This window comes from Scardinius erythrophthalmus (assembly GCF_964197995.2).
Source record: "Scardinius erythrophthalmus genome assembly, chromosome: 17".
In the NCBI taxonomy this organism is placed as follows: domain Eukaryota; kingdom Metazoa; phylum Chordata; class Actinopteri; order Cypriniformes; family Leuciscidae; genus Scardinius; species Scardinius erythrophthalmus.
In genome coordinates, this window is record NC_138237.1 from 39,707,962 (window position 1) to 39,733,132 (window position 25,171).

Below are 25,171 nucleotides of genomic sequence, written 5' to 3' on the forward strand. Positions count from 1 at the left end.
AACAAAAGCTTTCTGGAATAAATAATACGTTTAGCGAAAAGTGACGTGCACCAACAAAGGGTTACCGAACCAATCAGCGTAAGGCTAACCGTAGAGGCTACAGATGGAGAAAACCTTACCAAACCACCAACAACACGACTCAAACTCAGACGGATATATCCACAGAGATGTATGAAAACACACTCGAGTGTGTGTGATATTGTGTGCTCTCCGGAAGCTGCTCGACACGTACCTGAACACCGAGTCCTCTTTGTTGCTCTTCGCGGGCGGTGAAAGCGCATTTCTCTTGTTGAAGAGCTTGTGAAACAGCGTGGGGGCCATAATGGACCCACGATTTGAAGGAAAACTCCTTTTTGTGTTTAATTCCTGAGGCTCACTCGACTCCAGCACACGGACTCCATTTGTGGGACAGTCATATGACTGCCGTTAGTCACACGACACGAGCTGCTTGGCAACGCCACTGCGCTCCGATTGGCCGATTATCTGCGGCGCTCCCCTCCGCGGTCCTGATTGGCTGATATTTTGGTTTTTTAGACCACGTGGTCAGAATGGCTGTGTTGATGTTTTGGGGTTACATTTAAAAACGATGCATTTAATCTGTATTGTATGGAAACCTATTTCCGCCACACGAGAAAAACAAATCATGAATCATAATTAATACTCACGCACACACTCACAACCAGACACACACTCTCTCACACACCATAAATCATAATTAATACTCACACATACGCTCACACTCAGACACACACTCTCTATCTCTCTCTCTCTCTCTTACACACACACACAAATCATTAATCAAAATCAATAAACAAAGAGTCGAAATAATGACGCACCAAGTCATATTTATGAAATGAAAATGAAATTAGGACGTCAAAAGTAATAATTATGGCTAATTTCGACTTTTCCACTCATATAATCGACTTTTTAAATAATTATTACGTAGTTTGTCATAATTTAAAAAAAAAGGGTAAATTATGAAAAAAGGTCAAAAATATGACTTGGACATTTTAATCTCATAATTACGATTTAGTATACTATGTCATATTTATGATTCACCAAAGCATTATTGTTCATATAATAGGCATATAGCATTTCATCCTTTTTATGCACATCAACATCTAGTATAAATAATTTCATTTATAAGGTTCTCTTCCCATTAAATTCCAAGTAAAATCTCATCTATTCCACTGTTGGCTTCTCGTTATCGAGACTCTGCATTAAAATCATCAGTTAAATCATCAGTTAAGTTCATATTACATAACTTGACTTCATTGTACACATGTTCCATAACTGTATATTAATGTATATTAATCATCCCTTGTGTTTGTTTCACCCAGATGAATAAGTGTCCGTCCCTCTTGAAGTCCTCAGGAACAGTGAAGCCGAAAACACTGCATTATGTTGAGATGATAATAGCAGTGTCGCCCTCTGCTGGTCAGATCCTCTCAGATGCTGGACAGGATCTATGGGAACAGAAACACATTCCCAAAGGAAGATGAATCCCCTGTCAATGTCAAAGCGTCTATATGGAGTATACGGGATAAAGTTACCGGTTTGGCTGGAAACGTGAACGAGTGTGTTTGTTTCAGTCTGTGGAAAAAGGCTTCTCTCTCACACGCATCTGCAAAGTCAAAGAATCTCACGGGATTATCTGAGGATCTGCTTCCGTCCGGATGATCCCGGTTTCCCCGCTGATCCCGGAGCTCAATCTGAGCACTCTTGTGGCTCGACACATTCCGGACGCTCACGATGTCACTGAACGTCACTTTTCTGCATTTCAGCAGTTTTCTTTTCTCTGTAAAACACTGAAAAGGAAAATGTTTTCATTTTACTGTGGATGTTGAGTTATGATACTGTACACACACACACGCTCAGACACATATGGGAAGACAAGAGGGCCAAAAACACGTGAATTTTAACACGTCAACAACGCGTATTTCTATGGCAAGCCATGTGGTTCAGAATTACGCTATAGATTAATCGCGTTTACGCTATAGATTAATCGCGTTTACAGCCAAACACCGTCAAATACGCCGTTTTAGTGTGTTCATCTCGCCATATGACGCCGTAAAAAACGCCGTTCTGGTTGCACATTTTACGGCGTTTTGCTGTAATGAAAGGCGTAAAAAGCGGCACTTTCCATGCACACTAAAACGTCGTCAAATACGGCGTCATTGACGTATTTCGCGTGTTTTTTACCGCGTTTGTAATTACAACGGCGTATTTTGCGTCGCCAAAATCGCCGTATTTGACGGCGTTTGGCTGTAAACGCGAATAATCTATAGCGTAATTCTGAACCACATGGCTTGCCATATATTTCACACGTATTCAACGCGTTATTAGAGATATGCGAATAACAGACACACACACACAGACAGAAAGACGTTTCTGTAATTTATAGATAGATATAATATTCAGGAGTAAACAGCGTAGCTGACTTACAGATTCAGTTAACATCCACAAATGAATAAGCGTGACGATTCAGGGAGCAGGCTACACAGTGAACTCGATACGCTACGCTTGAGCAAACAGTTTGTGAATAGACTACTACAAATGATGAACGTGTATAAAATATAATATTCAGAAGTAAACAGTGTAGCTGACAGAGTGTTTATGTCAGAATGTTTATTTTTAAACCACAGCCTTCTAAGTGCTTCTTTTACCGATATCTTTTGCATTTCTAATCCAAACAACGTCAAACTTGGCACTGCACTTACTCATGCCCGTAGCGAGACACCTGACGAGTTTGAAATCCATCGGACTAACGGTTCGAGAGATATGCGCATAGCAGACACACAGACAGACGTGAGGTCATGCAACTTTTTTTATTTTTTTTTATTTAAGGCTCCAGAGATGCAGAACGACACTCGCCCACGTCTGTACCTGCTGTTTATCTGACAAATCACATCCCTCATATTCTAATGCAGTTTCAGCACGCGGTCTAAAGCTGTTCTCGGGCCGTGACCTGATGCCCCGCTCCAGGCTTACAGTGCTCAGGACAATTACACTCTGCTAGCCAGAGCACAACGTCTCAGATCTAATGGCTGAATCCCTCATGATGATGCACTAATGAGGAAGTGGATGAGGCTCACTTCCTGTGTTCCTGTTGAGCAGGACGGCGTGTGTGTGTGTGTGTGTGTGTGTGTGTGTGTGTGTGTGTGTGTGTGTGTGTGTGTTCTAATGCTGAATAGGACGTGCTGTTCAGATATGGAAGATCGGAAAGATTAAAACACAAAGGATCAGAGCATAATTTACTGAAACAAGCAAAACTATGTGGGATCTAAAATGCACTGATCGTGATATTTGACACTGAAAATAGACTGAAAACACACATTCCTCCATGTGTTTTTATAATGGGTACCCTCACGATTTTTACTCTAAAACACATTAAAGTATTATTAATTGATTAAATATTTCTTTCTTTCGTAAGTAACCATGGTATAAGCGGGTTAATGCCCTTCAAGGTGTCCATTATCAGGTTTTAATGGACTTCGGCGGAGGCAACCGTCCGACGCGCCTCGCCGTGTGTTAGAGGTGGAGGACGAGGAAGAGTGTGTGTTAGAGGTGGAGGACGAGGAAGAGTGTGTGTTAGAGGTTGAGGACGAGGAAGAGTGTGTGTTAGAGGTGGAGGACGAGGAAGAGTGTGTGTTAGAGGTTGAGGACGAGGAAGAGTGTGTGTTAGAGGTGGAGGACGAGGAAGAGTGTGTGTTAGAGGTGGAGGACGAGGAAGAGTGTGTGTTAGAGGTTGAGGACGAGGAAGAGTGTGTGTTAGAGGTGGAGGACGAGGAAGAGTGTGTGTTAGAGGTTGAGGACGAGGAAGAGTGTGTGTTAGAGGTGGAGGACGAGGAAGAGTGTGTGTTAGAGGTGGAGGACGAGGAGGAAGAGGAGGAGGACGAGGAAGAGTGTGTGTTAGAGGTGGAGGACGAGGAAGAGTGTGTGTTAGAGGTGGAGGATGAGGAAGAGTGTGTGTTAGAGGTGGAGGACGAGTGTGTGTTAGAGGTGGAGGACGAGGAAGAGTGTGTGTTAGAGGTGGAGGATGAGGAAGAGTGTGTGTTAGAGGTGGAGGACGAGGAAGAGTGTGTGTAAGAGTTGGAGGAAGAGGATGAGGAGGAGGACGAGGAAGAGTGTGTGTAAGAGGTGGAGGAAGAGGATGAGGAGGAGGACGAGGAAGAGTGTGTGTAAGAGGTGGAGGACGAGGAAGAGTGTGTGTTAGAGGTGGAGGATGAGGAAGAGTGTGTGTAAGAGGTGGAGGATGAGGAAGAGTGTGTGTAAGAGGTGGAGGAAGAGGATGAGGAGGAGGACGAGGAAGAGTGTGTGTAAGAGGAGGAGGACGAGGAAGAGTGTGTGTTAGAGGTGGAGGACGAGGAAGAGTGTGTGTTAGAGGTGGAGGATGAGGAAGAGTGTGTGTTAGAGGTGGAGGACGAGGAAGAGTGTGTGTAAGAGTTGGAGGAAGAGGATGAGGAGGAGGACGAGGAAGAGTGTGTGTAAGAGGTGGAGGAAGAGGATGAGGAGGAGGACGAGGAAGAGTGTGTGTAAGAGGTGGAGGACGAGGAAGAGTGTGTGTTAGAGGTGGAGGATGAGGAAGAGTGTGTGTAAGAGGTGGAGGACGAGGAAGAGTGTGTGTTAGAGGTGGAGGACGAGGAAGAGTGTGTGTAAGAGGTGGAGGAAGAGGAAGAGTGTGTGTTAGAGGTGGAGGACAAGGAAGAGTGTGTGTTAGAGGTGGAGGAAGAGGAAGAGTGTGTGTAAGAGGTGGAGGACGAGGAGGAAGAGTGTGTGTAAGAGGTGGAGGAAGAGGATGAGGAAGAGGACAAGGAAGAGTGTGTGTTAGAGGTGGAGGACGAGGAAGAGTGTGTGTAAGAGGTGGAGGATGAGGAAGAGTGTGTGTTAGAGGTGGAGGACGAGGAAGAGTGTGTGTAAGAGGTGGAGGAAGAGGAAGAGTGTGTGTTAGAGGTGGAGGACGAGGAAGAGTGTGTGTTAGAGGTGGAGGAAGAGGAAGAGTGTGTAAGAGGTGGAGGACGAGGAGGAAGAGGAGGAAGAGTGTGTGTAAGAGGTGGAGGACGAGGAGGAAGAGGAGGAAGAGTGTGTGTAAGAGGTGGAGGACGAGGAGGAAGAGTGTTTAAGAGGTGGAGGACGAGGATGAGGAACAGTGTGTGTAAGAGGTGGAAGACGAGGAGGAAGAGGACGAGGAAGAGTGTGTAAGAAGAGGATGAGGACGAGTGTGTGTAAGAGGTGGAGGACGAGGAGGAAGAGCACGAGGAAGAGTGTGTGTAAGAGGTGGAGGAAGAGGATGAGGACGAGGACGAGGAAGAGTGTGTGTAAGAGGTGGAGGACGAGGAGGAAGAGCACGAGGAAGAGTGTGTGTAAGAGGTGGAGGACGAGGAGGAAAAGGAGGAGGAAGAGTGTGTAAGAGGTGGATGAAGAGGACGAGGAAGAGTGTGTAAGAGGTGGAGAACGAGGAGGAAGAGGAGGAAGAGTGTGTGTAAGAGGTGGAGGACAAGGAAGAGGACGAGGATGAGGAAGAGTGTGTATAAGAGGTGGAAGACGAGGAGGAAGAGGACGAGGAAGAGTGTGTGTAAGAGGTGGAGGAAGAGGACGAGGAAGAGAGTGTGTGTGTAAGAGGTGGAAGACGAGGAGGAAGAGGACGAGGAAGAGTGTGTGTAAGAGGTGGAGGACGAGGAAGAGTGTGTGTGTAAGAGGTGGAGGAAGAGGAGGATGAGGAAGAGTGTGTGTAAGAGGTGGAGGACGAGGAAGAGTGTGTGTTAGAGGTGGAGGCTGAGGAGGAAGAGGAGGAGGACAAGGAAGAGTGTGTGTTAGAGGTGGAGGACGAGGACGAGGAAGAGGAGGAAGAGGAGGAAGAGGAGGAGGACGAGGTAGAGTGTGTGTTAGAGGTGGAGGACGAGGAGGAAGACGAGGAGGACGAGGAAGAGTGTGTGTTAGAGGTGGATGAAGAGGACGAGGAAGAGTGTGCAAGAGGTGGAGAATGAGGAGGAAGAGGAGGAAGAGTGTGTGTAAGAGGTGGAGGACAAGGAAGAGGACGAGGATGAGGAAGAGTGTGTATAAGAGGTGGAAGACGATGAGGAAGAGGACGAGGAAGAGTGTGTGTAAGAGGTGGAGGAAGAGGACGAGGAAGAGTGTGTGTGTGTGTGTGTGTGTGTAAGAGGTGGAAGACGAGGAGGAAGAGGACGAGGAAGAGTGTGTGTAAGAGGTGGAAGACGAGGAGGAAGAGGATGAGGAAGAGTGTGTGTAAGAGGTGGAGGACGAGGAAGAGTGTGTAAGAGGTGGAGGAAGAGGAGGAAGAGGAGGAAGAGGATGAGGAAGAGTGTGTGTAAGAGGTGGAGGACGAGGAAGAGTGTGTGTTAGAGGTGGAGGACGAGGAAGAGTGTGTGTTAGAGGTGGAGGACGAGGAAGAGTGTGTGTTAGAGGTGGAGGACGAGGAAGAGTGTGTGTTAGAGGTGGAGGACGAGGAGGAAGAGGTGGAGGACGAGGAAGAGTGTGTGTTAGAGGTGGAGGACGAGGAAGAGTGTGTGTTAGAGGTGGAGGAAGAGGAAGAGTGTGTGTTAGAGGTGGAGGACGAGGAGGAAGAGGAGGAGGACGAGGAAGAGTGTGTGTAAGAGGTGGAGGACGAGGAAGAGTGTGTGTTAGAGGTGGAGGATGAGGAAGAGTGCGTGTTAGAGGTGGAGGACGAGGAAGAGTGTGTGTTAGAGGTGGAGGACGAGGAAGAGTGTGTGTTAGAGGTGGAGGACGAGGAAGAGTGTGTGTTAGAGGTGGAGGACGAGGAAGAGTGTGTGTTAGAGGTGGAGGACGAGGAGGAAGAGGTGGAGGACGAGGAAGAGTGTGTGTTAGAGGTGGAGGACGAGGAAGAGTCTGTGTTAGAGGTGGAGGAAGAGGAAGAGTGTGTGTTAGAGGTGGAGGACGAGGAGGACGAGGAGGAGGACGAGGAAGAGTGTGTGTAAGAGGTGGAGGACGAGGAAGAGTGTGTGTTAGAGGTGGAGGATGAGGAGGAAGAGGAGGAGGATGAGGAAGAGTGTGTGTAAGAGGTGGAGGACGAGGAAGAGTGTGTGTTAGAGGTGGAGGATGAGGAGGAAGAGGAGGAGGACGAGGAAGAGTGTGTGTTGGAGGTGGAGGACGAGGAGGAAGAGGAGGAGGACAAGGAAGAGTGTGTGTAAGAGGTGGAGGACGAGGAAGAGTGTGTGTTAGAGGTGGAGGACGAGGAAGAGTGTGTGTTAGAGGTGGAGGACGAGGAGGAAGAGGAGGAGGACGAGGAAGAGTGTGTGTAAGAGGTGGAGGACGAGGAAGAGTGTGTTAGAGGTGGAGGACGAGGAAGAGTGTGTGTTAGAGGTAGAGGACGAGGAGGAAGAGGAGGAGGACGAGGAAGAGTGTGTGTAAGAGGTGGAGGACGAGGAAGAGTGTGTGTTAGAGGTGGAGGAAGAGGATGAGGAGGAGGACGAGGAAGAGTGTGTGTAAGAGGTGGAGGACGAGGAAGAGTGTGTGTTAGAGGTGGAGGACGAGGAGGAGTGTGTGTTAGAGGTGGAGGAAGAGGAAGAGTGTGTGTTAGAGGTGGAGGACGAGGAGGAAGAGGAGGAGGACGAGGAAGAGGATGAGGAATAGTGTGTGTAAGAGGTGGAGGACGAGGAAGAGTGTGTGTTAGAGGTGGAGGACGAGGAAGAGTGTGTGTTAGAGGTCGAGGACGAGGAGGAAGAGGAGGAGGACGAGGAAGAGTGTGTGTAAGAGGTGGAGGACGAGGAAGAGTGTGTTAGAGGTGGAGGACGAGGAAGAGTGTGTGTTAGAGGTAGAGGACGAGGAGGAAGAGGAGGAGGACGAGGAAGAGTGTGTGTAAGAGGTGGAGGACGAGGAAGAGTGTGTGTTAGAGGTGGAGGAAGAGGATGAGGTGGAGGACGAGGAAGAGTGTGTGTAAGAGGTGGAGGACGAGGAAGAGTGTGTGTTAGAGGTGGAGGACGAGGAAGAGTGTGTGTTAGAGGTGGAGGAAGAGGAAGAGTGTGTGTTAGAGGTGGAGGACGAGGAGGAAGAGGAGGAGGACGAGGAAGAGTGTGTGTAAGAGGTGGAGGACGAGGAAGAGTGTGTGTTAGAGGTGGAGGATGAGGAAGAGTGTGTGTTAGAGGTGGAGGACGAGGAGGACGAGGAGGAGGACGAGGAAGAGTGTGTGTAAGAGGTGGAGGACGAGGAAGAGTGTGTGTTAGAGGTGGAGGATGAGGAGGAAGAGGAGGAGGACGAGGAAGAGTGTGTGTAAGAGGTGGAGGACGAGGAAGAGTGTGTGTTAGAGGTGGAGGATGAGGAGGAAGAGGAGGAGGACGAGGAAGAGTGTGTGTTGGAGGTGGAGGACAAGGAGGAAGAGGAGGAGGACAAGGAAGAGTGTGTGTAAGAGGTGGAGGACGAGGAAGAGTGTGTGTTAGAGGTGGAGGACGAGGAAGAGTGTGTGTTAGAGGTGGAGGACGAGGAAGAGTGTGTGTTAGAGGTGGAGGACGAGGAGGAAGAGGAGGAGGACGAGGAAGAGTGTGTGTAAGAGGTGGAGGACGAGGAAGAGTGTGTTAGAGGTGGAGGACGAGGAAGAGTGTGTGTTAGAGGTAGAGGACGAGGAGGAAGAGGAGGAGGACGAGGAAGAGTGTGTGTAAGAGGTGGAGGACGAGGAAGAGTGTGTGTTAGAGGTGGAGGAAGAGGATGAGGAGGAGGACGAGGAAGAGTGTGTGTAAGAGGTGGAGGACGAGGAAGAGTGTGTGTAAGAGGTGGAGGACGAGGAAGAGTGTGTGTTAGAGGTGGAGGACGAGGAAGAGTGTGTGTTAGAGGTGGAGGAAGAGGAAGAGTGTGTGTTAGAGGTGGAGGACGAGGAGGAAAAGGAGGAGGACGAGGAAGAGTGTGTGTAAGAGGTGGAGGACGAGGAAGAGTGTGTGTTAGAGGTGGAGGAAGAGGAAGAGTGTGTGTTAGAGGTGGAGGACGAGGAGGAAGAGGAGGAGGACGAGGAAGAGTGTGTGTAAGAGGTGGAGGACGAGGAAGAGTGTGAGGACGAGGAAGAGTGTGTGTTAGTGGTGGAGGACGAGGAGGAAGAGGAGGAGGACGAGGAAGAGTGTGTGTTAGAGGTGGAGGACGAGGAAGAGTGTGTGTGTAAGAGGTGGAGGAAGAGGAGGAGGAAGAGGAGGAGGACGAGGAAGAGTGTGTGTAAGAGGTGGAGGAAGAGGACGAGGAAGAGTGTGTGTGTGTAAGAGGTGGAAGACGAGGAGGAAGAGGACGAGGAAGAGTGTGTGTAAGAGGTGGAAGACGAGGAGGAAGAGGATGAGGAAGAGTGTGTGTAAGAGGTGGAGGACGAGGAAGAGTGTGTGTAAGAGGTGGAGGAAGAGGAGGAAGAGGATTAGGAAGAGTGTGTGTAAGAGGTGGAGGACGAGGAAGAGTGTGTGTTAGAGGTGGAGGACGAGGAGGAAGAGGAGGAGGACAAGGAAGAGTGTGTGTTAGAGGTGGAGGACGAGGAAGAGGAGGAGGACGAGGTAGAATGTGTGTTAGAGGTGGAGGACGAGGAGGAAGAGGAGGAGGACGAGGAAGAGTGTGTGTTAGAGGTGGAGGACGAGGAGGAAGAGGAGGAGGACGAGGAAGATTGTGTGTAAGAGGTGGATGAAGAGGACGAGGACGAGTGTGTAAGAGGTGGAGAACGAGAAGGAAGAGGAGGAAGAGTGTGTTTAAGAGGTGGAGGACAAGGAAGAGGACGAGGATGAGGAAGAGTGTGTATAAGAGGTGGAAGACGAGGAGGAAGAGGATGAGGAAGAGAGTGTGTAAGAGGTGGAGGAAGAGGACGAGGAAGAGTGTGTGTGTGTGTGTAAGAGGTGGAAGACGAGGATGAAGAGTGTGTGTAAGAGGTGGAAGACGAGGAGGAAGAGTGTGTGTAAGAGGTGGAGGACGAGGAAGAGTGTGTGTAAGAGATGGAGGAAGAGGAGGAAGAGGATGAGGAAGAGTGTGTGTAAGAGGTGGAGGACGAGGAAGAGTGTGTGTTAGAGGTGGAGGACGAGGAGGAAGAGGAGAAGGACGAGGAAGAGTGTGTGTTAGAGGTGGAGGACGAGGACGAGGAGGAAGAGGAGGAGGATGAGGTAGAGTGTGTGTTAGAGGTGGAGGACGAGGAAGAGTGTGTGTTAGAGGTGGAGGACGAGGAGGAAGAGGAGGAGGACGAGGAAGAGTGTGTGTTAGAGGTGGAGGACGAGGAAGAGTGTGTGTTAGAGGTGGAGGAAGAGGAAGAGTGTGTTAGAGGTGGAGGTCAGGAGGAAGAGGAGGAGGACGAGGAAGAGTGTGTGTAAGAGGTGGAGGACGAGGAAGAGTGTGTGTTAGAGGTGGAGGACGAGGAAGAGTGTGTGTTAGAGGTGGAGGACGAGGAAGAGTGTGTGTTAGAGGTGGAGGAAGAGGAAGAGTGTGTTAGAGGTGGAGGACGAGGAGGAAGAGGAGAAGGACGAGGAAGAGTGTGTGTAAGAGGTGGAGGACGAGGAAGAGTGTGTGTTAGAGGTGGAGGACGAGGAGGAAGAGGACGAGGACGAGGAAGAGTGTGTGTAAGAGGTGGAGGACGAGGAAGAGTGTGTGTTAGAGGTGGAGGACGAGGAAGAGTGTGTGTTAGAGGTGGAGGACGAGGAAGAGTGTGTGTTAGAGGTGGAGGAAGAGGAGGAGGACGAGGAAGAGTGTGTGTTAGAGGTGGAGGACGAGGAAGAGTGTGTGTTAGAGGTGGAGGAAGAGGAGGAGGACGAGGAAGAGTGTGTGTTAGAGGTGGAGGACGAGGAAGAGTGTGTGTAATGCTGCGTTCACACCAAACGCGAAAATGCGTCAAAATTCGCGCCTGCCGCGTCTAGTTATACGCGTGACCACTTTGTGTGCATTCAAGCGTCAAGAGCGAAATTGACGCGCGTAAAATCAAAAGTTTGAAGCGAAATATACGCGCGTCACGCGCGTCAAAGGCGAAGTCCGGGGGCGAAAGTTTCGAAAGCTGTTGGCAGCCATCTTTTTCAGATGTTTATCAAGCATTAGCATTAGCATTAATCGAGAGAGTCACCGCTCTTATATGCTCTGGAGAGCAGAAACAGCTGCGTAGGGGACATCGTCGCTGTACTCGGGTCCACCAAAACCTCCGGAGGGTTTCAGGAGTTTGAAGGCCAAACATAAAATAACATTAAACTGTCAGTTCACCACGTGACAGCAGCAAGCAGGCAGGCTCCTGATTGGTTAACGCGGCGCGAATTGACGCAGAAGTTCAGATTTTTCAACTCGGGCGGCAGACGCGAATTCACGTCAAACGTGTGATGCACAAAAAGCACAATTCGCGCTTGACGCACGTAACGCGCCAGACGCTCAATTTGCGTCATTCGCGCGAACTAGACGCGCGAATGAGGCGAATTCGCGTCTACCGCGCCACGCTAAACGCCTCATTCGCGCCGCAAGACCGCCAGACGCGCGTAAACGCATCTTACCATTGACTTAACATTGAAATCACTCGCCCCAGACGCATTTTCGCGTTTGGTGTGAACACAGCATTAGAGGTCGAGGACGAGGAAGAGTGTGTGTTAGAGGTGGAGGACGAGGAGGAAGAGGAGGAGGACAAGGAAGAGTGTGTGTTAGAGGTGGAGGACGAGGAAGAGTGTGTGTTAGAGGTGGAGGACGAGGAAGAGTGTGTGTTAGAGGTGGAGGACGAGGAGGCAGAGGAGGAGGACGAGGAAGAGTGTGTGTAAGAGGTGGAGGACGAGGAGGAAGAGGAGGAGGACGAGGAAGAGTGTGTGTTAGAGGTGGAGGACGAGGAAGAGTGTGTGTTAGAGGTGGAGGACGAGGAAGAGTGTGTGTTAGAGGTGGAGGACGAGGAGGAAGAGGAGGAGGACGAGGAAGAGTGTGTGTTAGAGGTGGAGGACGAGGAAGAGTGTGTGTTAGAGGTGGAGGACGAGGAGGACGAGGAGGAGGACAAGGAAGAGTGTGTGTTAGAGGTGGAGGACGAGGAAGAGTGTGTGTTAGAGGTGGAGGACGAGGAAGAGTGTGTGTTAGAGGTGGAGGACGAGGAGGAAGAGGAGGAGGACAAGGAAGAGTGTGTGTTAGAGGTGGAGGACGAGGAAGAGTGTGTGTTAGAGGTGGAGGACGAGGAGGAAGAGGAGGAGGACGAGGAAGAGTGTGTGTTAGAGGTGGAGGACGAGGAAGAGTGTGTGTTAGAGGTGGAGGACGAGGAAGAGTGTGTGTTAGAGGTGGAGGACGAGGAGGAAGAGGAGGAGGACGAGGAAGAGTGTGTGTTAGAGGTGGAGGACGAGGAAGAGTGTGTGTTAGAGGTGGAGGACGAGGAGGAAGAGGAGGAGGACAAGGAAGAGTGTGTGTTAGAGGTGGAGGACGAGGAAGAGTGTGTGTTAGAGGTGGAGGACGAGGAGGAAGAGGAGGAGGACGAGGAAGAGTGTGTGTTAGAGGTGGAGGACGAGGAAGAGTGTGTGTTAGAGGTGGAGGACGAGGAAGAGTGTGTGTTAGAGGTTGAGGACGAGGAAGAGTGTGTGTTAGAGGTGGAGGACGAGGAAGAGTGTGTGTTAGAGGTGGAGGACGAGGTAGAGTGTGTGTTAGAGGTGGAGGACGAGGAGGAAGAGGAGGAGGACAAGGAAGAGTGTGTGTTAGAGGTGGAGGACGAGGAAGAGTGTGTGTTAGAGGTGGAGGACGAGGAAGAGTGTGTGTTAGAGGTGGAGGACGAGGAGGCAGAGGAGGAGGACGAGGAAGAGTGTGTGTAAGAGGTGGAGGACGAGGAGGAAGAGGAGGAGGACGAGGAAGAGTGTGTGTTAGAGGTGGAGGACGAGGAAGAGTGTGTGTTAGAGGTGGAGGACGAGGAAGAGTGTGTGTTAGAGGTGGAGGACGAGGAGGAAGAGGAGGAGGACAAGGAAGAGTGTGTGTTAGAGGTGGAGGACGAGGAAGAGTGTGTGTTAGAGGTGGAGGACGAGGAAGAGTGTGTGTTAGAGGTGGAGGACGAGGAGGAAGAGGAGGAGGACGAGGAAGAGTGTGTGTTAGAGGTGGAGGACGAGGAGGACGAGGAGGAGGACAAGGAAGAGTGTGTGTTAGAGGTGGAGGACGAGGAAGAGTGTGTGTTAGAGGTGGAGGACGAGGAGGAAGAGGAGGAGGACGAGGAAGAGTGTGTGTTAGAGGTGGAGGACGAGGAAGAGTGTGTGTTAGAGGTGGAGGACGAGGAAGAGTGTGTGTTAGAGGTGGAGGACGAGGAGGACGAGGAGGAGGACAAGGAAGAGTGTGTGTTAGAGGTGGAGGACGAGGAAGAGTGTGTGTTAGAGGTGGAGGACGAGGAAGAGTGTGTGTTAGAGGTGGAGGACGAGGAGGAAGAGGAGGAGGACAAGGAAGAGTGTGTGTTAGAGGTGGAGGACGAGGAAGAGTGTGTGTTAGAGGTGGAGGACGAGGAAGAGTGTGTGTTAGAGGTGGAGGACGAGGAGGACGAGGAGGAGGACAAGGAAGAGTGTGTGTTAGAGGTGGAGGACGAGGAAGAGTGTGTGTTAGAGGTGGAGGACGAGGAAGAGTGTGTGTTAGAGGTGGAGGACGAGGAGGAAGAGGAGGAGGACAAGGAAGAGTGTGTGTTAGAGGTGGAGGACGAGGAAGAGTGTGTGTTAGAGGTGGAGGACGAGGAGGACGAGGAGGAGGACAAGGAAGAGTGTGTGTTAGAGGTGGAGGACGAGGAAGAGTGTGTGTTAGAGGTGGAGGACGAGGAAGAGTGTGTGTTAGAGGTGGAGGACGAGGAGGAAGAGGAGGAGGACAAGGAAGAGTGTGTGTTAGAGGTGGAGGACGAGGAAGAGTGTGTGTTAGAGGTGGAGGACGAGGAGGAAGAGGAGGAGGACGAGGAAGAGTGTGTGTTAGAGGTGGAGGACGAGGAAGAGTGTGTGTTAGAGGTGGAGGACGAGGAAGAGTGTGTGTTAGAGGTGGAGGACGAGGAGGACGAGGAGGAGGACAAGGAAGAGTGTGTGTTAGAGGTGGAGGACGAGGAAGAGTGTGTGTTAGAGGTGGAGGACGAGGAGGAAGAGGAGGAGGACGAGGAAGAGTGTGTGTTAGAGGTGGAGGACGAGGAAGAGTGTGTGTTAGAGGTGGAGGACGAGGAAGAGTGTGTGTTAGAGGTGGAGGACGAGGAGGACGAGGAGGAGGACAAGGAAGAGTGTGTGTTAGAGGTGGAGGACGAGGAAGAGTGTGTGTTAGAGGTGGAGGACGAGGAAGAGTGTGTGTTAGAGGTGGAGGACGAGGAAGAGTGTGTGTTAGAGGTGGAGGACGAGGAGGACGAGGAGGAGGACAAGGAAGAGTGTGTGTTAGAGGTGGAGGACGAGGAAGAGTGTGTGTTAGAGGTGGAGGACGAGGAGGAAGAGGAGGAGGACGAGGAAGAGTGTGTGTTAGAGGTGGAGGACGAGGAAGAGTGTGTGTTAGAGGTGGAGGACGAGGAAGAGTGTGTGTTAGAGGTGGAGGACGAGGAGGACGAGGAGGAGGACAAGGAAGAGTGTGTGTTAGAGGTGGAGGACGAGGAAGAGTGTGTGTTAGAGGTGGAGGACGAGGAAGAGTGTGTGTTAGAGGTGGAGGACGAGGAGGAAGAGGAGGAGGACAAGGAAGAGTGTGTGTTAGAGGTGGAGGACGAGGAAGAGTGTGTGTTAGAGGTGGAGGACGAGGAAGAGTGTGTGTTAGAGGTGGAGGACGAGGAGGACGAGGAGGAGGACAAGGAAGAGTGTGTGTTAGAGGTGGAGGACGAGGAAGAGTGTGTGTTAGAGGTGGAGGACGAGGAAGAGTGTGTGTTAGAGGTGGAGGACGAGGAGGAAGAGGAGGAGGACAAGGAAGAGTGTGTGTTAGAGGTGGAGGACGAGGAAGAGTGTGTGTTAGAGGTGGAGGACGAGGAGGACGAGGAGGAGGACAAGGAAGAGTGTGTGTTAGAGGTGGAGGACGAGGAAGAGTGTGTGTTAGAGGTGGAGGACGAGGAAGAGTGTGTGTTAGAGGTGGAGGACGAGGAAGAGTGTGTGTTAGAGGTGGAGGACGAGGAGGAAGAGGAGGAGGACAAGGAAGAGTGTGTGTTAGAGGTGGAGGACGAGGAAGAGTGTGTGTTAGAGGTGGAGGACGAGGAGGAAGAGGAGGAGGACGAGGAAGAGTGTGTGTTAGAGGTGGAGGACGAGGAAGAGTGTGTGTTAGAGGTGGAGGACGAGGAAGAGTGTGTGTTAGAGGTGGAGGACGAGGAGGACGAGGAGGAGGACAAGGAAGAGTGTGTGTTAGAGGTGGAGGACGAGGAAGAGTGTGTGTTAGAGGTGGAGGACGAGGAAGAGTGTGTGTTAGAGGTGGAGGACGAGGAGGAAGAGGAGGAGGACAAGGAAGAGTGTGTGTTAGAGGTGGAGGACGAGGAAGAGTGTGTGTTAGAGGTGGAGGACGAGGAAGAGTGTGTGTTAGAGGTGGAGGACGAGGAGGACGAGGAGGAGGACAAGGAAGAGTGTGTGTTAGAGGTGGAGGACGAGGAAGAGTGTGTGTTAGAGGTGGAGGACGAGGAAGAGTGTGTGTTAGAGGTGGAGGACGAGGAGGAAGAGGAGGAGGACAAGGAAGAGTGTGTGTTAGAGGTGGAGGACGAGGAAGAGTGTGTGTTAGAGGTGGAGGACGAGGAGGAGGACAAGGAAGAGTGTGTGTTAGAGGTGGAGGACGAGGAAGAGTGTGTGTTAGAGGTGGAGGACGAGGAAGAGTGTGTGTTAGAGGTGGAGGACGAGGAGGAAGAGGAGGAGGACAAGGAAGAGTGTGTGTTAGAGGTGGAGGACGAGGAAGAGTGTGTGTTAGAGGTGGAGGAAGAGGAGGAGGACGAGGAAGAGTGTGTGTTAGAGGTGGAGGACGAGGAAGAGTGTGTGTTAGAGGTGGAGGACGAGGAAGAGTGTGTGTTAGAGGTGGAGGACGAGGAGGACGAGGAGGAGGACAAGGAAGAGTGTGTGTTAGAGGTGGAGGACGAGGAAGAGTGTGTGTTAGAGGTGGAGGACGAGGAAGAGTGTGTGTTAGAGGTGGAGGACGAGGAGGAAGAGGAGGAGGACAAGGAAGAGTGTGTGTTAGAGGTGGAGGACGAGGAAGAGTGTGTGTTAGAGGTGGAGGACGAGGAGGAAGAGGAGGAGGACGAGGAAGAGTGTGTGTTAGAGGTGGAGGACGAGGAAGAGTGTGTGTTAGAGGTGGAGGACGAGGAAGAGTGTGTGTTAGAGGTGGAGGACGAGGAGGAAGAGGAGGAGGACGAGGAAGAGTGTGTGTTAGAGGTGGAGGACGAGGAAGAGTGTGTGTTAGAGGTGGAGGACGAGGAGGAAGAGGAGGAGGACGAGGAAGAGTGTGTGTTAGAGGTGGAGGACGAGGAAGAGTGTGTGTTAGAGGTGGAGGACGAGGAGGAAGAGGAGGAGGACGAGGAAGAGTGTGTGTTAGAGGTGGAGGACGAGGAAGAGTGTGTGTTAGAGGTGGAGGACGAGGAAGAGTGTGTGTTAGAGGTTGAGGACGAGGAAGAGTGTGTGTTAGAGGTGGAGGACGAGGAAGAGTGTGTGTTAGAGGTGGAGGACGAGGTAGAGTGTGTGTTAGAGGTGGAGGACGAGGAGGAAGAGTGTGTGTTAGAGGTGGAGGACGAGGAAGAGTGTGTGTTAGAGGTGGAGGACGAGGAAGAGTGTGTGTTAGAGGTTGAGGACGAGGAAGAGTGTGTGTTAGAGGTGGAGGACGAGGAAGAGTGTGTGTTAGAGGTGGAGGACGAGGAAGAGTGTGTGTTAGAGGTTGAGGACGAGGAAGAGTGTGTGTTAGAGGTGGAGGACGAGGAAGAGTGTGTGTTAGAGGTGGAGGACGAGGTAGAGTGTGTGTTAGAGGTGGAGGACGAGGAGGAAGAGGAGGAGGACAAGGGAGAGTGTGTGTTAGAGGTGGAGGACGAGGAAGAGTGTGTGTTAGAGGTGGAGGACGAGGAGGAAGAGGAGGAGGATGAGGAAGAGTGTGTGTTAGAGGTGGAGGACGAGGAAGAGTGTGTGTTAGAGGTGGAGGACGAGGAAGAGTGTGTGTTAGAGGTGGAGGACGAGGTAGAGTGTGTGTTAGAGGTGGAGGACGAGGAGGAAGAGGAGGAGGACAAGGGAGAGTGTGTGTTAGAGGTGGAGGACGAGGAAGAGTGTGTGTTAGAGGTGGAGGACGAGGAGGAAGAGGAGGAGGATGAGGAAGAGTGTGTGTTAGAGGTGGAGGATGAGGAAGAGTGTGTGTTAGAGGTGGAGGACGAGGAAGAGTGTGTGTTAGAGGTGGAGGACGAGGAAGAGTGTGTGTCATTTTTTTACTCTTACACTGAATGTTTGGACTTTGTGAAGGTGTGAATCATTTTTGATTAATATTTACTATAAAGTTCTGTGTAACGAATTATTAACAAAGGAACCCCCTCCCCCTCCCCCTCAACAACACCCCCTCCCATCTTAATCACCTTTCTGACAGCAGGGTGAGGAGCGACAGGTCTGGTGTCTACAGGCGTTCTCTCCTGCGCTGATCTGAGCTCAGCTCCTGCAGCAGAAACACAACACAACAGCTCCATCAACTCAACACACACACACACACACACACACACACACACACACACACTCAGTATGGGGTTAGAATTGTTGCATTATTTCAAATAAATAGATTGAGATTCACAAACAAATGTAAAGAGTTTCACAAAAATGTATAAAACTCACAAATAAATAAAATGAGATTTGCAAATAAAAAAAATAATAATTACAAATGTGTTTTATGTCACAAACACAACTCTGCCTGGCAGTTTATTTGTGAACCGGTTTGCTGCACACATCTGTAAATCCCCTCACGCGTCTGTGGATTTTGAAACACTTCTAGCCTCGACGAGTTCACAAATAAACTGCCAGGCAGAGTTGTGTTTGTGACATAAAACACATTTGTAATTATTATTTTTTTTATTTGCAAATCTCATTTTATTTATTTGTGAGTTTTATACATTTTTGTGAAACTCTTTACATTTGTTTGTGAATCTCAATCTATTTATTTGAAACAATGCAACAATTCTAACCCCACACTCAGCTCCTGCACCAGAAACACAACACAACAGCTTCATCAACTCAAGCACACACACACACACACACACACACACACACACACACACACACACACACACTGGAGTACCTGAGGCCATGTCTGAGGCCAGGGTCAGCGAGGGCACACGTACAGGAGAGCGGCTGAGGAACACATGAGGAGCATCAGCACACGTGAGTAATGAGCCGAGAGCCTGAAGTGTGTGTCGTTACCTGACCGCTGGCACAGGAGAGAACTCCTCCTCTTCTTCAGGGTCTAATGAGAGTTCTGCAGGAAACACACAAGACACAGCCCTTCATGCACTGAAGCGTGTGTGAAGTGATCAGTCCTGAGTGAGACGCACCAGCAATGGAGGAGAGGTTTGGCGTCGGCTGGAGCGCGAGGTCCTGAGCGTGACTGAGGTCCAGAAGAGTGGAGTTCCTCACACACATCAGAGCGTCGTCGACATCTGAGAGGAACACAGCGAGCGGTAGGAGAACACTCTCTATATGATCAACTGTACTGAGATCAGTCTGAATCAAGAACTAAAGGAATAAATGTCGCCCTCATGTCATGCCAAACCCAAATGCTGTAATTTTTTCAGTGTTTCCCCGAATCTTTAAGTGTTTGTCTATAGTAACTCCATTTCTCAAGCTCCTGAAAGTTTCTTTCTGACTCATGGGCACACACACACACTGTGTGTTGAACAGTCATACGCAGCACAACACCTCACAATACCACAATGTATCTCAATATGTTTGTGGGCCGTGACCACATCTCCCATCTATCACCCATCTGACGCCCACGGTCATGCGCCCACACACTCTGGTACCTCGACTAACTCGACACCCTTGCCTCATTTAGTGTACGCAGTTCTCCACACCGGCGTGAGATTCTTCAACCAGATAATATTCTGAATGTTCTGATCCAATCTGACCTGTAATGCTGCCTGAATCATAATCACACACCGTTGGCCAGAGGAGAACTGAGCAAGAACTTGTTTCTCACACGAGTTTATATATATATATAAATAAATAAATAAATAAATAAACTAAATTAATAAACTAAATTAATAACCTTTTTTAACATTTACATTTAGTCATTTAGCAGATGCTTTTGTCCAAAGCGACTTACAAATTAGGACTAAATTAAGCGAGTCATCGTGAAAGGCAAAAAACAGCACAAGAAGTGCTCAAAATACGAAGTTCAGGCATTGCTCAGAGTAGCATAAGCCCGATAAGCGAGGATTAAAGGAAAAGGAAAAGTTTTTTTTTTTTTTTTTATTATGAGGTTAAGTGCTCACGGAAGAGATGGGTTTTCAGCTGTCTTTTGAATGTTGTCAGGGATTCTGCATCCGGATGAGGGTGGGGAGAGCGTTCCACCAGCAGGGAACTGTGAATGTGAATGTTCTGGAAAGTGATTGTGTGGTTCTCTGTGATGGAACCACGAGACGTCGCACGTTGACCGATCGTAGGCTTCTGGTAGGGATGTAGACTCGTAGGAGTGAGTGAAAGTAGGAGGGAGCTAACCCTGTGATAGATCTGTAAGCAAGCGTCAATGCCTTGAGCTTGATGCGAGCAGCGAGAGGTAGCCAGTGCAGAGAGATGAACATGGGAGTGACGTGTGCCCTCTTGGGCTCGTTGAAGACAAGACGAGCTGCAGCGTTCTGAATCATTTGTAGAGGTTTAGTTGCACATGATGGAAGTCCAGCCAGAAGAGCATTGCAGCATTGCATTGTTTTAAAACAAAAATGATCCATCACTGAACGAACTTAAGCTGGACTGTGACGCTGTTTTCTTCTGGAAACAAACTCTGCTGCATTATTCTCCTGCTATCTCTGTAAAGCTGCTGTGAAACACTGTGTTGTAAAAAGCGCTGTATATATAAAGGTCAGTAATAGTTACCTTTTACCTTGAATTATAATTACAAGGTGTAAATTATTAGTGTTATTTATTTTTGACAAATTATTCAGTGAATGAATTGTTTTAATCAGTATTAGTGCACTTTTTCGTTAGAAATGTTTCAGTTTGTGTCATCACACATCATTAATCAGATCATTCTTGTACGTATTTTAATGTATAAGAAATAAACACATTCCTGTTCATTCATACCAGCAATACATTCATTCATTCATTCTTAGTTGTTTACTTGAGCTTTCGAGTAAACTATATTTATCATGCCTTTGGAGAGTCGTGTCAGCTGTGATAGTTTTACTGACAGAGTGATGATGTCAGAGCAGAAACGCCATTTTGTCAGTCATTTAGACTTGTTTATTGATTGTGTTTTATTTCTTATAGTTTATAGTATGTTTATAGTGAGTAAATAATTTTATCTTTTGCTATTTTAACGTTAAAGCTAGAAAAAAAATCAGTACACACAGAAAAACCTAAAAATGCTCAACATTCAAACTGAAAATGCTAAAACTTTACCAATTTATGTCTACATGTGTATCTGAATGCACACTGAATTGAACTGACTTTATTTGCTCCATATAGAGCTATAACGCCATCTAGAGTCATGAAATATCATGTTATATAATCATTTTTTCCACAAGAGGTCAGTAAAGACTCCCAATGTAAGATATTTTGAGCTGAATTAAAGCAGAACTCGGCAACTCTAGCGAACTCTAGTCACTTCTTCGCTGATTTTCCCTTTTGTTGTCGCATGTTTTCCCCACGAGCTCCCCCTACAGCTGTGGGGGGGCGTATATTTCACAACACTCACTGTCATAATAAAACTCACTTGCGGCGGCCTCCTCCCCCTCTCTACCGTTGCTCATGTGCGTTTGTTATGATCAGAGCAAGCCAACTGTATCGTGTGGAGCTATGTGTACCGAGGTGGGTAATCTGGTAATACATCATACATGCGTTTGTGTTTATGTCGAATTGCCGTAAAGCAATTCATGTTTCGTGCTTGCGCTCACAGGCGTAACGTACTCGGTTACTAACGTAACCTCGGTTCTCTCTAGAAGAGGGAACGAGTACTGCGTTTTATCAAAACGCTACGGGAAAAGTCTCTTTTCACGAAACACTGAAGCAAAAAATTATCCTTTAATTTTCATATATGTAAAACGCGTTGCGGCAGCAGCAGACAGCTATGGCGAGACGGCTTGCTCGCTCATTGGCTGCTCTGCGGCAACTGCTTAAGCCTATCGAGCGAGGCCTGGGATGACATCAGGCCAATGAGGGCGCTTCGCGCCCTCCTCGCCACTTCCCGCCGAAACGGGCGTGGCTTACCTCTATAAAAGGAGCTCGAGAAGGCTGACTCACTTGATTTTGATCGCCGAAGCGAACCAGAGTGAACCGTACGCACGGCAGAGAACGCAGTACTCGTTCCCTCTTCTAGAGAGAACCGAGGTTACGTTAGTAACCGAGTACGTTCTCTTACGAGAGTCCTCTCGTACTGCGTTTTATCAAAACGCTACGGGAACCCCTTGCAAAACGCCGTGCGTGCTGGGATAAAAACACTGATCACCGGAAGCTTTTTCAGGCATACAGTGCATAATCACCAGATTGACTCACACAGAGTCAGGGAATAAGGGTGAGAGCCTTAATTCCCTAAACTTTAGCGTCGTAGAAAAAACATGTCCACAGACGCAAGTATAATCATCACATAGACAGGGTAGGGAACCTGAACTAATGCGGAAAATGTGGGTCTTACACAGTTCTGCCCAAGATAGTCGGTAGCGCATAGCGCATGAGTTTCAGCGGTCTGACTAGACGGCCGAACAGATTACACCGACAAAAGCTTAGCCTGCAAGGCGGGAACCTCTAGGTTATAAAACCTGATAAATGTAGACGGCGAGGCCCAACCTGCCGCCGTACATATATCCTGTAGGGAAATCCCGCTGGACCAAGCCCACGAAGAAGCAACGCTTCTCGTAGAGTGCGCTCTGACTCCCAACGGGCATGGAATGCCCTTGGCAGTATAAGCCAGCGCTATGGCGTCAACTATCCATCTGGATAGACTTTGTTTCGAAACAGCCATTCCTTTGGAACGTCCGCTGAACGAGACAAAGAGCTGCTCTGTCTGTCTGAAGACAGCAGAGCGGGACATATAAGCTCTTAAAGCCCTAACAGGGCAAAGAAAACTCGAGTCCCCTTCCTCACTCGATGCCGGCAGGGCAGCCAGGGATATAACCTGAGCCCGAAAAGGCGTGTTGAGGGATTTCGGCACATAGCCATGCTTAGGTTTGAGTATGACTTTAGAGTCATTAGGACCAAACTCCAAGCACGCCGGGCTCACAGAGAGCGCGTGCAGGTCGCCTATGCGCTTCACTGAAGCGAGAGCCATCAAAAACACTGTTTTGAAAGACAAATGTTTGAGGCTAATAGACTGGATAGGCTCGAAAGGGGCACCTTTCATGGCCGCTAGGACCGTAGAAAGGTCCCACAAAGGAACTGAAGGAGGTCTGGGCGGATTCAGTCTCCTAGCTCCCCTGAGGAAGCGGATGACTAAATCATTCCTTCCCAGCGACTGACCCAGCGTTGAACCAAAGAACGCTGAAATAGCCGCCACATACACTTTGAGCGTGGAAGGGGATCTGCCCTTATCCAACAGCTCTTGTAGGAAGGAGAAAACCTCCGTTACCTCACATTCGAGGGGTGAAATGCTCCGAGCTGTACACCAGCCGGAGAAAACCGACCACTTCGAAGCATAAAGCCGCCGTGTCGACGGTGCTCTAGCCTGAGTGATGGTATTCACGACTCCCTCTGTGAGACCAACGGGTATCCGTTGAGCACCCACACATGAAGGGACCACAGTTCCGGGTGTGGGTGCCAAATCGAGCCCCCGGCCTGCGAGAGGAGATCTCTCCTCAACGGCAGTGGCCATGGAGCGATATCTGCCAACTGCATCAGAACTGGGAACCATGTCTGGTTCTCCCAGAACGGAGCTACAAGCAGGACTGGGCATTTCGTTTCCCTGACCCGTTCCAGCACCTGTGGCAGGAGGGAGACGGGGGGAAAAGCGTATAACGGGCAGCGCGGCCACCTCCGGGACAGCGCGCTGTCGGTCTTTGAAAAGAACGCGGGGCAGTGCGCGTTTTCGCGGGACGCGAAAAGGTCCACCTCCGCTCTGCCGAATCTCTCCCACAACAGCCGGACTGTTTGTGGGTGTAGAGACCATTCGCCCGGGGGAACATTGTTCCTGGACAGTCTGTCTGGGCCCACATTCTGAAGCCCAGGTACATGCACTGCTCTCAGCGAGCGTAAGTTGTGCTGAGCCCATAGTAGGAGGCGTTTCGCCAGCCTGTACAGGGATATGGATTTCAGACCGCCCTGGCGATTTATGTAGGACACCACAGCCATGTTGTCCGAACGGACTATGACGTGTTCGTCCTTGATGCGGGGACAAAAACGCGTCATCGCGTTGTGCACTGCCAGCATTTCTAGGCAGTTTATGTGTAGGAGCTTTTCTCGTTCCGACCACAGGCCGAAGAACGGTCTGCCCTCGAGCAGAGCTCCCCATCCCGAGGTGGATGCGTCTGTCGACACCATCCTCACTCTCGAGGAAGTCCCCAGGCTTACACCTGATTGGTACCAGTCGTCCGCCGTCCAAGGCGCCAGGGCTGAAACACAGCTCTGATCGACCTTGAGGCGTAATCGACCGGTCGCCCACGCTCTGCGCGGTACCCGCGTTTTCAACCAGAACTGCAGCGGGCGCATGCGGAGCAAGCCCAGCCGGAGAACTGACGATGCTGAAGCCATGAGACCCAGCATCTTTTGAAACTTCCTGAGCGGGGTGACAGCGCCGCGGCGGAAAGACCTCGCCGCGCGCTGAATGATCAACACGCGCTGTGGTGACAGCCGTGCTGTCATAGACTGTGAGTCCAGAACGACGCCCAGAAACAAAATCGTTTGACTGGGGTTCAATGAACTCTTTGTCCAGTTGACTGTGATACCAAGATTCTCGAGGTGATCGAGTAAAATGGTTCTGTGCTCCACGAGCTGTGATCGTGATTGAGCTAGGATCAACCAGTCGTCCAAATAGTTCAGCACTCGCATGCCTCTGAGTCTGAGAGGAGCGAGCGCTGCGTCCATGCATTTCGTAAATGTACGGGGTGCTAGGGACAAGCCGAATGGCAGGACTGTATACTGGTATGTCTGACCCTCGAAGGCGAATCTCAAGTATCGCCTGTGGTGTGACGCTATTTGTATTTGAAAATACGCGTCCTTCAGATCTATTGACATGAACCAGTCTTCTCGGCGAACATGCGCGAGAATTTTGCTGGTTGTGAGCATTTTGAAACTGCGTTTCACCAATACTCTGTTCAACCGTCTTAGATCCAGTATGGGTCTGATACCGCCGTCCTTTTTGGGGACTAGAAAGTATCTGCTGTATAGTCCCCCTTCGCTTAGAGCTGGGGGAAACGCGCTCTATCGCCCCTTTGCTTATCAGTTTTGATATTTCGGCTCGAAGTAGGTGAGCTACTTCCAACGAGACCGTAGTTTCGACGCGCGCTATGAAGCGGGGAGGGCGTCGACAAAACTGTAGCGAGAAGCCTCTCTTTATAATGCCTAGCACCCAGTCCGAAACCCCTGGGAGTGCTGCCCATGCTTCTGCATGGCTGGCTAGGGGCTGGATACGGAGCGCACTCTGATCGCCGTGCGACAGAGGTGCTTCGGGGGATACAAACATAGGCGTTATGCCTGTGGCATTTGAGGCGGGGCGCGCGCTTAATACAGCGGGCGAGACGCTCGTCCTCGACCTTACTACAGTGCTTAGCTGAGTGAGGGAGGACTGAGAAAGTCTCATAGGACTCATGTGAGCGAGTAGATGTGGGCTGGGAGCGGGCACATTTACTGCTTTGGGCGCGGCGTCTGCCTGAGCAGAGCGCGCGCTCACAGTTCTCGTTTTTACAGAGAGCCTGTGATGTGTTAGACATAGTGTTCGTGGGCACTGGGAAGTGGGCACTCTCACTATGCTGGAAGCGCAACCGACCTGAGTCGATTTTATGTGCGCGGGCCCTACGTGTAGGGCTGTGCTTATGTGTAGTGATGGGCACTGAGGAGTGGGCATCGAGACTACATTTATAGCACCATCGGCCGTGGCCGGGACACCAGAAAATACACTCTTTTCGAGATTTATCTGGGTAGCCGTGAGAACGGCTTTTGTGTGCAGGCAAGCGGGCGGCAGTGCAGGCTTGCTCTCTGCAGAA

At 50.1% G+C, this 25,171-nt stretch overlaps 2 protein-coding genes across 3 annotated transcripts in view; both read right to left on the minus strand.

Annotated features, from left to right (window-relative positions):
• The window catches only part of fnip1 (folliculin interacting protein 1), a 67,428-nt gene extending 67,012 nt beyond the window's left edge, over positions 1–416 (minus strand). For both annotated transcript variants that reach the window (XM_081391125.1, XM_081391123.1), the window contains exon 1: positions 233–416. In XM_081391125.1, coding sequence (XP_081247251.1) covers positions 233–321 — 89 coding nt within the window. In that variant the 5' untranslated portion in view covers positions 322–416. The remainder of the gene's footprint in view (positions 1–232) is intronic.
• A 687-nt stretch (positions 417–1,103) lies between these two features.
• LOC308705895 (uncharacterized protein) overlaps positions 1,104–25,171 on the minus strand; it is a 35,043-nt gene continuing 10,975 nt past the window's right edge. The window contains exons 6-11 of the mRNA XM_081391190.1: positions 18,377–18,481; positions 18,246–18,300; positions 18,124–18,176; positions 17,414–17,490; positions 1,554–1,808; positions 1,104–1,466 (exon numbers count right to left, since the gene is read on the minus strand). Of these exons, the coding sequence (XP_081247316.1) occupies positions 1,449–1,466; positions 1,554–1,808; positions 17,414–17,490; positions 18,124–18,176; positions 18,246–18,300; positions 18,377–18,481 (563 nt within the window). The 3' untranslated portion in view covers positions 1,104–1,448. The remainder of the gene's footprint in view (positions 1,467–1,553; positions 1,809–17,413; positions 17,491–18,123; positions 18,177–18,245; positions 18,301–18,376; positions 18,482–25,171) is intronic.